At 33.7% G+C, this 15,318-nt stretch overlaps 1 protein-coding gene across 2 annotated transcripts in view; it reads left to right on the plus strand.

Moving 5' to 3' along the window:
• Positions 1-3,958: 3,958 nt before the first annotated feature.
• abcg2a (ATP-binding cassette, sub-family G (WHITE), member 2a) overlaps positions 3,959-15,318 on the plus strand; it is a 30,585-nt gene continuing 19,225 nt past the window's right edge. The window contains exons 1-2 of one of the 2 annotated variants that reach the window (XM_073938712.1): positions 3,959-4,023; positions 7,947-8,146. In XM_073938712.1, the coding sequence (XP_073794813.1) occupies positions 7,959-8,146 (188 nt within the window). In that variant the 5' untranslated portion in view covers positions 3,959-4,023; positions 7,947-7,958. 2 annotated transcript variants of the gene reach the window in all.

Here is a 15,318-nt window from a genome sequence, read left to right on the forward strand (position 1 = left end):
CTAAATAATAAATGGAAAAACAGCATTGAAATAAAGCAAATGTTAAAATAGCATCAAAATAAACAACAAATGTATAAAATAGTATAAAAAATAACAAATGTAAAAATAGTATCAAAATAAAAACATACTAATAGAGTATTGAAATGAAAACAAATGTAAATTTTTTTATCAAAATCTAAACAAAGGTAAAAAAGAGTAAAAAATTCTAAAGTATCTAAATAATAAATAAAAAAATTGCTTTGAAATAAAACAAATGTTAAAATAGCATAGAAATAAGAGCAAATGTAAAAATAGAATATAAAGAAACTAGTTTAACAATAGTAATGATGTAAAAATAGAATCAAAATTAAACAAATGTACTGACAGTATTGAAAAAAAACTAATAAAATATTATTGTAGTAAAAACTAATTGAAAACAGTAGCGAATAAAACAAATTTAAAAAGTATTAAAAATAAAACAAAAGTAAAAATAGCATCTAAATCAAAACAAATGTTAAAATAGTAATAAAAAATATTAATTTTATTAAAATAACAACAAATGTAAAAATAGTATCGAAATAACACCAAATGTAAAAACATTATCAAAATAAAAACAAAAAGAGTGTTAAAAATAAAACTAAATTAAAAATAGCATCAAAATACCAAAAGTAAAAAAAACTAATGTAAAAATAGTATCGAAAAAATTATTTAATAATAGTATTGAAATAGCAACAAATGTAAAAATACTGTCTAAATAATAAATGTAAAAAATACCATTAAAATAACAACAAATTTAAATATAGTATCGAAATAACAATTGAAGAATTGTATCAAAATAAAACAAATGTAAAAATAGTATCTAAATAACAAATTAACAATAGAATTGAAACAAAAAGTCATTTTAAAAATAACATCAAATAAAAAAAGTATCGAAATAACAAATGTAAAATTGAAATATAAAAGCAAATGTAAAATGAGTATCGAAATAAAAACTAATTGAAGAATTGTATTGAAATAAAACAAATGTAAAAATAGTATCAAAATTAAAAATGCAAAAAAAAACATTGATATAAACTTAATTGAACTAATCAATATAGAATCAAATAAGAAATTAAGAAATAAACTATTTTTAATAATAGCACAAAAAAAAACGTAAAAATAGCATTTAATTAAAACACATTTAAAGAGTATCGAAATTAAAACGCATGTGAAAGTAGACATGATTGAGCTTCTGGCAGTTGATGATCAGATATAAATGTTTCAGGGACTTTGAATTAATGGACTTTGCATTAATGGTGTTTTAGGTGTTCTGTCTCTTTAACAGAACGCTGTTGGCTCTGTGTGTTTAGTCAAATAATTCTAGAATAACCTGCTAGTCTATTTAATTTACCACAGAAAAGCAATACTACTGTTATGTTTCTCCAGTCTCTTACATTTGAAGCAGTATTGTGTATTTGCAGCATCTTAAAGGGTCAGTTCACCCAAACTGAACATTTACTCACTGTTTACTCCTCCTACAAAACCTGAGTTTCTTTCTTCTGTTTAACACAAAAGAAGATATTTAGAAAAATGCAGAAAACCACTGACTTCCATTGTGGGAAAGACAAATACTGTGGATGTCATCGGCTACATTCTTCAAAATATCTTCTTTTGTGTTTCTCCAATTGATGAATGAGTAAATGTTCATGTTTGGGTGAACTGTCTCTTTAAACTGATGTTCGCCTGCTGTGTGCGTGCATGCGTGTGTGTGTGGGTGCGTACTCGTGCATGTGCGTGTTTTTGTGTGTGTTGATAAGGTTTATATATGCGGGCAGAGTCCAGGTGCCGTGCAATTGTCAAACATGCAAGGTTGTATAACTTGTTAAGGGACAATAACACAGCAGGAAGACACACAATGTGCAATTAGAGCCGTTTCATAATTTCATATCTTTTGTTTCATAATTGTGTTTCCTGTGTTATGAAAGGATGAGATTTATTTATTTTATTAATTACTTTTATTATTATATTTTTAATAAAACCTTTCATTGTCTTTTCTTTAGTGTTTAGTGTTAGAAAATACAATGGAAAAGAAAAATACAAGTGGAATTATTTTAACCTTTTTAATATCTGTAGGGCGGCACGGTGGCTTAATGGATAACCTCACAGAAGGAAGGTCTCTGGTTGGAGTCTCGGCTGGGTCAGTTGGCGTTTCTGTGTGGAGTTTGCATGTTCTCCCCGTGTTGGTGTGGGTTTCCTCCGGGTGCTCCGGTTTCCACCACAGTCCAAACACATGCGCTATAGGGGAACTGATCAACTACACTGGCCGTAGTGTATGAGTGTGTGTGTGAATGAGTGTGTGTGTATGGGTGTTTCTCAGTGATGGGTTGCAGCTGGAAGGACATCTACTGTGTAAAACATATGCTGGATAAGTTGGTGGTTCCTTTCCCTGTGGCGACCCCGGATTAACAAAGGGACTGAGCCAAAAAGATAATGAATAAATGAATCACTGATTTCTGAAGAATCATGTGACTGAAGTAATGATGCTAGAAATTCAGCTTCAAAATCACAGGAATAAATGACATTTTAAATAATATTTAAAATACATTGAAAACTAGAAAACAGTTATTTTAAATATATATATATATATATATATATATATATATATATTTGTATTTTTATTTATTATTATTTTTAAGCATTATGTGAGATATGTATGATATAAGCAGAAGTAAATAAATGTGTGTGTGTGTGAGGGAAATGTGTAACTGGTCACTATTTCCTAAACATTTTACCCACATAAACATTTTCACTTCACTTTTTTAAATCTATTTTTAAACGATATAGTTTAGCAAGTCACACGTTTTTACCTTGTGACTCTGTTATATAGATTTAAAGCTAATAAATTATAAATATGATCTTCAGATATCTTTAGCAAATTTATTTGTAAAGAAAACCAAGTTAAAAAACAAACAATTACACACAGTTTTTCAAAATAACCCTGATAAACTGCCTGTCTGAAAGTCTAAACAACATATACGCTGTAAAAAATATGATCAAGTCCTGACATCCAGGGGCCGCCAAGAAATATCAAGAAGTATAACTAAGAAACTCTGTACAACATTATTTTCTATCATATTTTGTATAGCAAGAGTCAATAATGTAGTTTAATAATGATATTATAAACTAAAATATCCACTCGTCAAATCAGGAAGCAGTCCGGCAGTCACATTTACTAAAAAAATATATTGTTTTTAGTTGTAAATAAACTTTAAGAAAAACAACAATTTAAAATGTAGAGATTTCAGCAAGATTAAATATAGAAATGAAGATTTAGTGATATTTAAAAAAGCAGCAAAATAAATACTTATTAAATAACTGTAGAAAGGGTGGATTTCAGCACTTGGGCTCCATGGCTGGAGGTGCTTATATAGGGCCTCCTAACTGCTCAATCAGCCCTGCGGACATCATGTGTATTTAGGTCATTGTAACTCAGTAAACTAAGTTAATCATGTTCTAACTTAATTTTATAAGTTACACAAGCCGTTTTAAGTCAGGTTAACATAAGTTCAACAGACTCATACCATTAATTTGATTCATCTCAGAAATGAAGGGCAATGACTTTTTCACAGTGTTGGCTAGTTTTCAACTTTTATTTAAATTATGGCTATCATTATTAATTTAACAGGCTGCATATTAATGTTGATGATAATCGGCTAATGCAGTGTTATTCGGTAAATTCTCAAGTTTGATATCTTCATAGTACTGAAGTGACTTTAAAGCATAATCACGCCAAAGATGTTGCGTTGATGCCTCATGAGCTTCACACCACAGTCACGCACACTGTATTTTTGGATACCTAAAATACACTCTTGTACATGCTGATTAATGTTTGTGTATAAACGCTGATGAAGCACAGTGTCTGTAAAGTCATTTCTAAGCTCGTAACACGTGTGACGCGCCTCGTGCTTTTACGAAACTCGTTCCCGTCAGCCGGGAGCGCGCGCGCGCGTTCACACTCCTCCTATAAAAGACAGCGGCGCGCTCTGCGGGTCTGCGCTGCTTCAGGTGAGTGAAAACACAGCTTTATCAATCTTCTCCTCAAATCTTCCTCTAATAATCGATTCATTATTTTAATAACGCTTTTTGATCATAGACTCGATGTATCTTGATTTATGAAGTCCACCGCGAAACTCTGAAGGCTGTTGGAGGGAAATGTAAACAAAAGTTTTACTTAGAAATCAATAAACATGATGCGAGTGAGTTAGTTTATTATTATTAACTGGAAAGTTACCGATGTGTGTGTCCTGTAGCAGAAGTTAGCATATTTATCTTTAATATTCGATTGCTGGTAGACGTAAAAATACCACAGGTGATTATGTGAAATACGGAAAACCACGTAAATTTCTGCTCACTCATATCAGTTTAAATGATTTACAAATAAACAGAGAAAGTACCATTTAATAATTGTATTTTGTACATAATATTTGTAAACAGTTTGTTTGCTAGCGCTTTTAATGTAGTATAAGCTACTAGCTAATTTGCATTAACGTTACTGGAAGAGCTTGTTCCTAACATTCAGACAAATTTGCCTGAACATTATTATTCTACATTCGCTAATATAAAGATTGGTGATTGAGGTAAAATTGGTATTATATTCACATATTCGTACATTCTCCTTAATAATAGAATTTCAGAAAATTATTATTTGCAAATTCTCAATAGTCAAATCATATTAGCAGTCAATGACTATCAAAATACAGTCAATTAAATAGTGCTAATGTTGTTTTTTAAAGTCATATTTACTTGTGATTTCATACCGAATATTCAAAGTACCATGGTAAACAGTGGGGAGCATGTCACGGAATGTGCCAGTTTAAAATCAACTTTACCTCAATAGATTGCTGATCTGCTGATGAGGAAGAGGGGCAATCAGACACAAACTTTCGTGATTTTATTGAATCGTTGATTTCTATTGTTGGGGAAAGTTACTTTTATAACTAAATATTCACAGTAAATGCCTTATTAGTTAATTAATTTTAATAAGAGAGTGTGTTACAGTTTTATAGTGTCATTATATATATCCTATAACAGATTTAAGTTAATCTGAGGTCAAGAAAACGTGTATTTTTTCCGGAATAAGCATTTAATATTGCGGTCATTTAGCAGTTATTTTGATAGGGTTCATTTAAAGAAATTCTGAGATAAAAAAGGAACACGACATTTTAAAAACAAAGATGTATTTTTCAGCTCGTCTAGAGTTAAACATTTTAATTTGACCAATTTATTTTATGGTGGCTCAGTGGTGTTGCACTGTGGCCTCACAGCAAGAAGGTCTCTGGTTCAGTTCCGGCTGGGTCAGTTGGTGTTTCTAAGTTTGCATGTTCTCCCCGAGTTGGCGTGGGTTTCCTCCGGGTGCTTCAGTTTCCTCTACAGTCCAAACACATGCGCTATAGGGGAACTGATCAACTAAACTGGCTGCAGTGTGTGTGTGTGTGTGTGTGTGTGTGTGTGTGCGTGTGTGTGTGTGTGTGTGTGTGTGTGTGTGTGTGTGTGTGTGTGTGTGTGTGTGTGTGAGAATAAGTGTGTATGGGTGTTTCCCAGTGATGGGTTGCAGCTGGAAGAGCAATTACTGTGTAAAACATATGCTAGAATAGTTGGTGGTTCATTCCGCTGTGGTTACCCCTGATGAACAAAGGGACTAAGCCGAAAGATTAAGAATGAATGAATATTAGAATCATTTAGCAGTGATTCCAATATGATTCATTTGAATCAAGTCAGGGCTAATGCAAGGACTATTTATTTATTTACAGCCTTTTCTTTCTTTTAATAATTTTTTTTTACATTTTACAGCTCTTCTAGAGTTAAACAGTTTAGTTTTACTGTTTATTTTATGCATTCAGCCAAACTGTGGGTCTAGTGGGACCACTGTTAGCTTAGCTTAGCATAAATCATTGAATGGGATTAGACCATTAGCATCTCACCCTTTACATTTTAATGAATTTTATCTGGCTGTTAGTGTTTTATTGTTTAATTGCTGAAAAAAATCATATTCCAACTATATAATTTTTCTGCATCTTTTTTGTTGAAGCTGTGATCTAAGCTCTGCTGTCGTTACATATTCAGAAATATTTTTACCACTCTGTCGTTATCTTTATTGTTATCATAGTGGGTGTGAATGGGTCTCTGGTCATTGTACGCAACAAACACATCAGCATTTACTCTGTAATGTCTCTCTAACAAATAACTCTGATATTTTCATAAAAATGGAAAATGTTACTTGAAAAAGTGATTGACTTGATTTTACATATAAACATTATTCCTGGAAAGATTTTTTTGCATCACATTTTAGTTAACCATAACAAATTTCTAGCTAAACTAAATTTATAACTAAATTCTTTTGTCTTTGCCATGATGACAGCACATCATATTTTATTAGATACGTTGCAACATGCTAGTATTTAGCTTAAAGGGTTAATTAGGCAAGTCATCGGACAACAGTTGTTTGTTTCGGCCTCGTTTCACAATGAAACGTTACTATTTTACGTGTTGTCAGAAAATCGGCAAATTTTGTACAAATTCATACGATTTTATTTCTATGAAAATGTACGATTTGTAAAAGGAGGCAAGGCCCAAACCCCACCACTATCCCTTATTGAGGGATGAGCAAATCGCACTAAAATGTAAGAATGGTATCGTACAAATAAGGATTGGCAACTAAATTAAAATGTTACCAATTGCGTTGTTTGCCATGTAGACAATAAAACATTTAGAAAAATAAAAGCTGCTTTTATTTCACCCAAACAGTAAAATAGCACTTTCTCCAGAATAAAAAAAAAAAAAAAAAAAAAAAAAAAATATATATATATATATATATATATATATATATATATATATATATATATATATTTATATTTATATTTATAATAATATTGATTATATTCATAATATATAAAATTATATAAAAATAAAAATATATACGATATACTGTGAAAATTGTCTTTGCTTCGTTAATTTACCCCTTAACGGTCATCATCCTGCCACCTTGATGCTTAGATTTACATCTCTTTTTTTTAGCATTTAAATTCGAATCAAATCATAACAAACTTTGTCGTGGGATAGTTTTAAGACTGCTGGATACATGTTTTACAACTGTTTTTTTTTTTGTTACGTATGAAGAGAATAGTTTAAAATATATTAACTCTCACTCTGCCACTCTGAGAGTGTGTATGTTTACATTTTTGATCCATAATATTCTAGTTTAACCATAAAGCAATCATGACACTCTATATATCATTTGAAAGCTTAAAAAGTCTACTTTCCATTTCTGGTGAGTATTTTTTTTTGATGCATTTTACTGAGCAACTGTTATTTCAGAATTTTTAACAAGGATACTCATCAGAGTCGTAAAGCATTACTTTGATACAGTAATCCACATTAAATTGTTTAGATGTTGTCTTAGAGGCTAAATTCAAAGACGTCCAGACTTTCCATACAACTTTAGAATTTGCTGTCTACTTTACAAATATTGTCAAAAAAGTAAAGCAAAATACATTTAATATTTCTCAAAACATAGGGGGCGCCCTTCTATGGTCACCTGGTGGTCATAACTGGTACTGCAGCCAAACTAAATCTTACCGAAAGCTAATTTGAGATGTCAACTTCAAATTTAGAATATAAGTTGTTCAGATATTTAGTTTTTTTTTGGCTAAAATAATTTTATAAAATGCATGTTTTATGTAATATAATGAAATATGTGTTTATTGTTTTATTATTTTCATGAATATAAAGACACGTAATGTTTGTTTTATTGAACTTTTTGAAAAATTTTCACTACAATCTGATATCTGTCTTATTTAAAGTGACACCAAGCGTAAATATGCACAGCAAACTATTGAAAATTAACAACTATTTCAGTTTTATGTTCAAAAAGTGTGTGATTGTCATTTGTAATGCATTATTATATCAAACACTTATGTTGATGTGTGCAGATACAGCAGAAGATGGCGGACACCAGAGTGGAGCTGACCGGAGTGCTGGATCTGCAGAATCATGTGAACACCGGCGTGTCCTCATCCCCGTCCCGCCGCGGCGCCACCGTCAGCTTCCACAACATCAACTACAGCCTCAAGATGAAGAGCGGCTTCTGCAAGAGCAAGAGCACCAAAAAAAACATCCTCATCGGACTCAAGTCAGTGCACTAATGTTCATTACTGAGCTTCAGTGAAATATCTGAGAGTGTATATATATATATATGTATACACTTGCAGTTCATCCGGACTGCAACATAAAAAATTTGGAAAAAATGAAGCGCAATAAATACTTTCCGGATGCACTATATATATATATATATATATATATATATATATATATATATATATATATATATATATATATATATATATATTTATATTTATATTTATAATTTATATACAATTATTTATATATATATATATATATATATATATATATATATATATATATATTTTAGGGATGTAACGGTATCAGAATTTTACGGTACGGTAATACCTCGGTATGAATGTCACGGTACGGTATTTATTGAATCATTTACAGGAAAAACAAAACTAATGAAAATACTCCAAAAAAGTGCCAAAAGTGTCAATGACATACAAATTAGTCATCTATCTGTAAGCTTTGAAACAGGAACTTCAATTTTAATAACAAAAAATTATTAAACCATGTAAAAAAATAAAGTTTCAATTTAGTATTGTTGAAAACTCATCTCATTCAACATTTAATCACTCACTCACTCAGATAGAGATGGGTTTTTTAAGGAAAATGATCATATAACTATAATCTGGTGAAAGCTGGGGTCTCTGGGCATGTCCCCTGCAACAGAAAAACCCTCTCATTTGGGACTGAGGTTTCTGGGACAAGAGAGATATGACTTAGCCAAGGTTGACAGCAGTGGGTAACGTTGTGCATTCTCTTTCCACCACTTGAGAGGACAAGCCATGAGTGAGATAGAGGTCTCATTGCGGTACAAGTCAATGTCTGCATGAATCTAACAAGTGTGCTGTGTTACTGCAGTCCCCATGACTGCTATTAGTCGTATTCCCCAACTTGCAGGCACGTGCACACATAGGGCTCAACCTGTCCAGTGCACATGCCCTTTTTAGTCTTGGATAGAAAATGCCCTTCCAAAATGATCAAAAGTGCCCCCCGCGACGCGACACACCCTCCGTCCCGCCTTTCAGTAGGCGTGCGACAACACCGCTCTTGAGTATGCGCGCTCAACCCCCCCTCCCTGCTTTACAGTACGCGCGCGACAACACAGCTGATCAGAACGCGCGCGACAACACCGCTATTCAGTACGCGCGCGACAACACCGCTATTCAGTACGCGCGCGACAACACCGCTATTCAGTATGCGCGCGGCGACAACACTACGCTACTAGCAGCACACTCCATTTCCACATTACTGGATCTGTAGCGACAACAGACCGCAAAGGATGATGGCCATGCCTAGACTGATGGGAGTTGTAGTTTCCGCTACCTCCCGTTCGCTTCATTCGCCTGAGCAAATTTTCTCAGAAAAGACCTATAGTTTTACCGAGTCATGCAACTACGGTAATATCGAAAAAAATTGCTATTGTGATATGACAGTATTTACAATACCGTTACATCCCTAATATATATATATATATATATATATATATATATATATATATATATATATATATATATATATATATATATATATATATATATATATATATATATATAATATATATATTTAAGAAGTTTTCTTAAAAATAGTCTTGTTCTCGTGAACCCAGACTCATATCTTGTCTCGTGGAGTAGGCATCTCGTCACACCCCTAATATATAGTGCACTCTTGAATCGAGTTGGTTTGATGTTTACGTGCAGCTTTTGGGTCCAGACAGAACACAGTTGGGTTTTGTCAGCTCTGGTTGTTTGGCCTTTATAGTAAAAACTCAACAATAGTGATGTCATGGCTTTACCAAAAAGGAAGAAAATAGTGGCCCTAATGCAGTGGCGGCAGGGCAGTAAATTTGACATTGTTCTCTCTTCTGGCTGCCGTTATTAAATATAATCTGCAATTTTGTGTTTTGTATTTTGATAAGTACGTATATTACAAAATATAGCTTTATAAATGTGCATGGGTTTAAGGAAGAATAATTATGGATTTACGTTGCTGATGACTGGTAAACATTAAATGTTTTTGTGGTTTATTTATTTATTATATCAGATTATTGTTGTATTTTCGTGTGTCATAACTGCCTTATGAAAAGGCTCCTTTTAAGCTAACGTGCCTGCTCAACCTTATTAATTATTATTTTTTGAAAACATTATGAAAGACCAGATAACTTCTGCTGATTTTTCTGGACGGGTGTTTACAACATTGAGGGAACGCTGCAGGAGCGTCCTGTTGAAGTTTCCTGTTAGTGGTTGTGGCATTATTGTTTTTTAAATACTGTAATCATGTTTTACGATCTATAAATAGTGAGGTATTTATGAAAATACCATGGTGTCCAGAGATTAATCTAGAAAAGTTCACCAGGTAACACACTAATGCACTTTTTTTGAACTTCTGCACTTTGATGTTGATATGAAACTGCACTTGTGGTGTTGTGGTGTGGTGCAGTGTGGTGGAGACCTGTATTTTCATTCTTTCATTTGCTTTTCAGTTTAGTCCCTTTATTAATCAGGGGTCTCCAAAGCGGAATAAACCGGCAAATATTCCAGCTTATGTTTTACACAGCTTATGCCCTTTTAACTGCAACCCAGTGCTGGGAAACACCCATGCACACATCCACACACACACACCCACACTCTTACAACCAATGTAGTTGATCAGTTCCCCTATAGCGCATGTGTTTGGACTGCAGGGGAAACCGGAGCACCCGGAGGAAACCCACGCCAACACGGGGAGAACATGCATTTTATAAATCGTAATAATACTTGCATGATGCATGAGTGTGAGGATATGCAGTCACACTTTGCATTAAAGCTAGCTGTGTTTTTGTATGCATTGTTTTATGTTCTGTACGCATGCTTTTTGTTGCTTCTTCCGCATGTTTTGTTTGCTTTAGGTTTTTGCATGTTTGCTTTTTGTGTGCATTTTTAATATTTTTGTGTCGTATGCACGATTCTCCAAGCATGCTTTTACTTTGCTAATTTAGTATTTTACTTTTATGGCTGGTTTTTGTTTCTGCATGATTGTTTTTGTTTGCGTGTTTTTATGTTTTTTTAAGTATTTTGATGGGCGGCACAGTGGGTAGCACGTTCACCTCACAGCAAGAAGGTTGCTGCTTCGAGTCCCAGCTGGGTCAGTTGGTGTTTCTGTGTGGAGTTTGGCGGTTCATTCCACTGTGGTGACCCTGGATTAATAAAGAGACTAAGCCGAAAAGAAAATGAATGAAGTGTTTTTGATTGATATGCATGCTTTTTCATGCAGTTATTTTGTTTGCATAATTTTGTTAGATTTTTTTTGTTTATTTGTATTTATTTCTCTGTTTTGTTAATATTTTACTTTCATATGCATAATTATGCATGCGTTTTTGTTTCTTTTTCATCTGTTTTTTATGTTTTGTATGCATCATTTTTGCCTTTATGGGTGGTTTTTGTTTGTTTTGCGTGTTGGTTTTTTTAGTATGCATGCTTTTATGTTTTCTATCCCTGATTTTGTTTGTTTTTATGTATGTTTTAAATTTTTATTTGTTTATTTTGTGTCTTTTTTTTTATTTATTTTATTTATTGTGTTTTTTTTTGCATGCTTTTGCTTTTTTGTCTTTTTTTCTGCATGTTTTTTCTTTTGTCTGTGTGTTTGAGTTTTTTTGTCCATTTTATTCATTCATTTTCTTTTCTGCTTAGTCCCTTTATTAATCAGGGTTTGCCACAGGGGAATGAACCACCAACTTATCCAGCATTTGTTTTACGCAGTGGATGCTCTTCCAGCTGCAACCCATCATGGGGAAACATCCATACAGACACACACACACACACACACACACATATACACTGTGAACAATTTTAGCTCACCCAGTTCCCCTATAGCGCATGTGTTTGGACTGTGGGGGAAACCGGAGCACCCGGAGGAAACCCACAAGGGGAGAACATGCAAACTCCACACAGAAACACCAACTGACACCAACAGACCCAGAACTAACCTCTTGCTGTGAGGTGATACCCACTGCGCCACCGTGCAGCTCCATTTTATTATGTTTTGTAAATATTTTACTATTGTATGCAGGAATGTGTTTGCTTCTGAGTTTGTTATTGATGTTTTAAGTATTTTTGTTTGTGTGCATGCTTTTGTTTGTTGTTAAATATGTAAGCAACTGTGTGCATGCTTGTTTTCTGCTATTTATTTAGTTGTTTTAGTTGTTTTTTAATGAATTCAGATTTGTGTTGTATTGGCAAGCACAAGTTTAGGTTTTCATGTTTCTGATGAAGATGTAATATGTCTTCTGTGTCATCTATATTTATATGCATGACTTGGTAAATGTTTTGCGTGCATGTTTTGCATGTGTGTTTAGTTTTGACCAGCAGAAGTGCAGCAGATCTCCTGTTCAGACTCGTTGTTTCGCGGTCTGTCATGATGGTGTTTTTCTGCGTTGTGTGTGCAATGTTAGTGTGCTCTGGGAAGCACAGTGAGGATGTGCTGTGTGTGTGTTCAAAGGTTGATTGAGGAAAACACCAGGAGGTTCCCTGAGTGAATTGAAGGAAGGAAATATGAAGAATTTGCTTGCAAAAACATACGTTTGTACGTGCAATCAGCAGCCTGATGCATTGTTATACAAGTGCGCGCGCACACACACACACATACACATAGACGTTATATATGTGCATTTCATAACCTGATTACGGTTGTGTGTTTGCACCCCACAGCGCAGGTCATTGTCCGACATTAAAGACAGGAGCAGAACAATAAAACTGAAGTTTCACACACACACACACACACACACACACACACACACACACACACACACACAAGGTGTGTGTGTGTGTGTGTGTGTGTGTGTGTGTGTGTGTCCTCAGATCTTGACTTTTGTCCTGGTGTCAGATAAGAGAGAGGTTTACTGTCTGTCACAATGGAAGTCGCATAACAGGACAGTAATTGCAAAATGCAAAAAATAAAAAATAAAAAAAATATTTAGTAAGATAATATAATAATTTCAGTAATAATAAAGATATTAGGTGTTAATAATTTTAAAATAATTCTTGTTTTATATTTGCCTTCATGTGACAGGACAGTAGGTTGACAGGAAATTAAGTGGGAGAGAGAGGTGCTGGGATCGGGAAACACCCACGAGTCAGGATTCAAACTCAGGATGCCTGGAGTGCTTCTGAATCTTGCTCATGGAAAATTAATAGTATTTTTACTTGGCATGTGTTTTGTTGTTGCACAATAATGACTTTCATGACTAATACAACATTAATTTCTTATTGCCATAATTTGCCATATTTTTTGTATATAATATTTATGCAATTTTTATTTAATAATGAATATTACTTTTATTTTAAATAAATTTTGTTTATAGAAAAATGAATAATTTATATATATTTTATTTTTGTTGCAAAATAGTTATTTTCCTGACAAATAAACATTCTCACATTCTCTTTGCTGTAAATACATAAACTATAAAATATATATAAATATTATGTTTTTATATATAAAGTATTAACCATTCATTATGTATTATCTTATTTTAGTTATACATGTAATATTTAAATAATTGTTTTCTTTTTGTATGTATTCTTTAATTTATTTAAAGTCTATCTTTTGTAAAAAGCCTTTTCAAACTACTTTAATACTGTTTTAAAATATTATTATTATTATTATTATTATTATTATCATACTATTATAATACTGTTAATTACTTTTTATTATCATTCATTCATTTTCTTGTCGGCTTAGTCCCTTTATTAATCTGGGGTCGCCACAGCGGATTGAACACTCATACACTCTGGACAGTTTAGCCTATTCAATTGACCTGTACCGCATGTTTGTGGACACGGGGAGGACATGCAAACTCCACACAGAAATGCCAGCTGACCCAGCCGGGACTCGAACCAGCGATCTTCTTGCTGTGAGGCGATTGTGCTACCCACTGCACCACCTTTCTGTCCTATTTAAAGTTTCTTTTTTATCAAATAAAACTTTTCAAACTGTACTTTAATACTAATTTAAAATATTAAGTATTATAATAACACTATTAATTACTATTATATATCACGTCATTAAATATTAAGGTTTATTTTGATTAAAATGTTTTTTAATAGATTATTTTCAGAAATCTAGTTTAGTGAATACTAAAGTTTCCAGTTTAAAGTTCTAGCTCTACTTTTAGAAATGCATTTTTAATAATTTAATCATGTCAAATAATCATAATAATCGGTAATTTATTTAATTTTTTGCCATTTTTTTGTCATTTTTTTTATAGGCACAGTAGCGGTATGAGTAATGAGTGCAGAAGAGTGTGTAAACAGCTCAATCCTGACCCTGGTGTGTGTATGATGATTAACTTTGTGTGTGTGACAGAGAGAGAGAGAGAGAGAGAGAGAGAGAGAGAGAGAGACTGCTGCTGTGTACATCCTTAGTTGACCTTATGAACAGATGTTATCTGCTTTACACACAGCAGCTCATCAGAGCTCATGAATATTCGTGATGTCATTCCTCCAATAGCTGCAGCTCATCAGCGCTCATGAATATTCGTGATGTCATTCCTCCAATAGCTGCAGCTCATCAGCGCTCATGAATATTCGTGATGTCATTCCTCCAATAGCTGCAGCTCATCCGCGCTCATGAATATTCGTGATGTCATTCCTCCAATAGCTGCAGCTCATCAGAGCTCATGAATATTCGTGATGTCATTCCTCCAATAGCTGCACCTCATCCGCGCTCATGAATATTCGTGATGTCATTCCTCCAATGGCTGCAGCTCATCAGCGCTCGTGAATATTCATGATGTCATTCCTCCAATAGCTGCAGCTCATCCGAGCTCATGAATATTCGTGATGTAATTCCTCCAATAGCTGCGGCCCATCTGCGCTCATGAATATTCGTGATGTCATTTCTCCAATAGCTGCGGCCCATCAGCGCTCATGAATATTCGTGATGTCATTCCTCCAATAGCTGCGGCCCATCAGCGCTCATGAATATTCGTGATGCCATTCCTCCAATAGCTGCAGCTCATCAGCGCTCATGAATATTCGTGATGCCATTTCTCCAATAGCTGCGGCCCATCAGCGCTCGTGAATATTCGTGATGTCATTTCTCCAATAGCTGCGGCCCATCAGCGCTCATGAATATTCGTGATGCCATTTCTCCAATAGCTGCGGCCCATCAGCGCTCATGAATATTCCTGATGTCATT

The sequence above is a fragment of the Danio rerio genome, chromosome 23, assembly GCF_049306965.1.
Source record: "Danio rerio strain Tuebingen ecotype United States chromosome 23, GRCz12tu, whole genome shotgun sequence".
In the NCBI taxonomy this organism is placed as follows: Eukaryota; Metazoa; Chordata; class Actinopteri; order Cypriniformes; family Danionidae; genus Danio; species Danio rerio.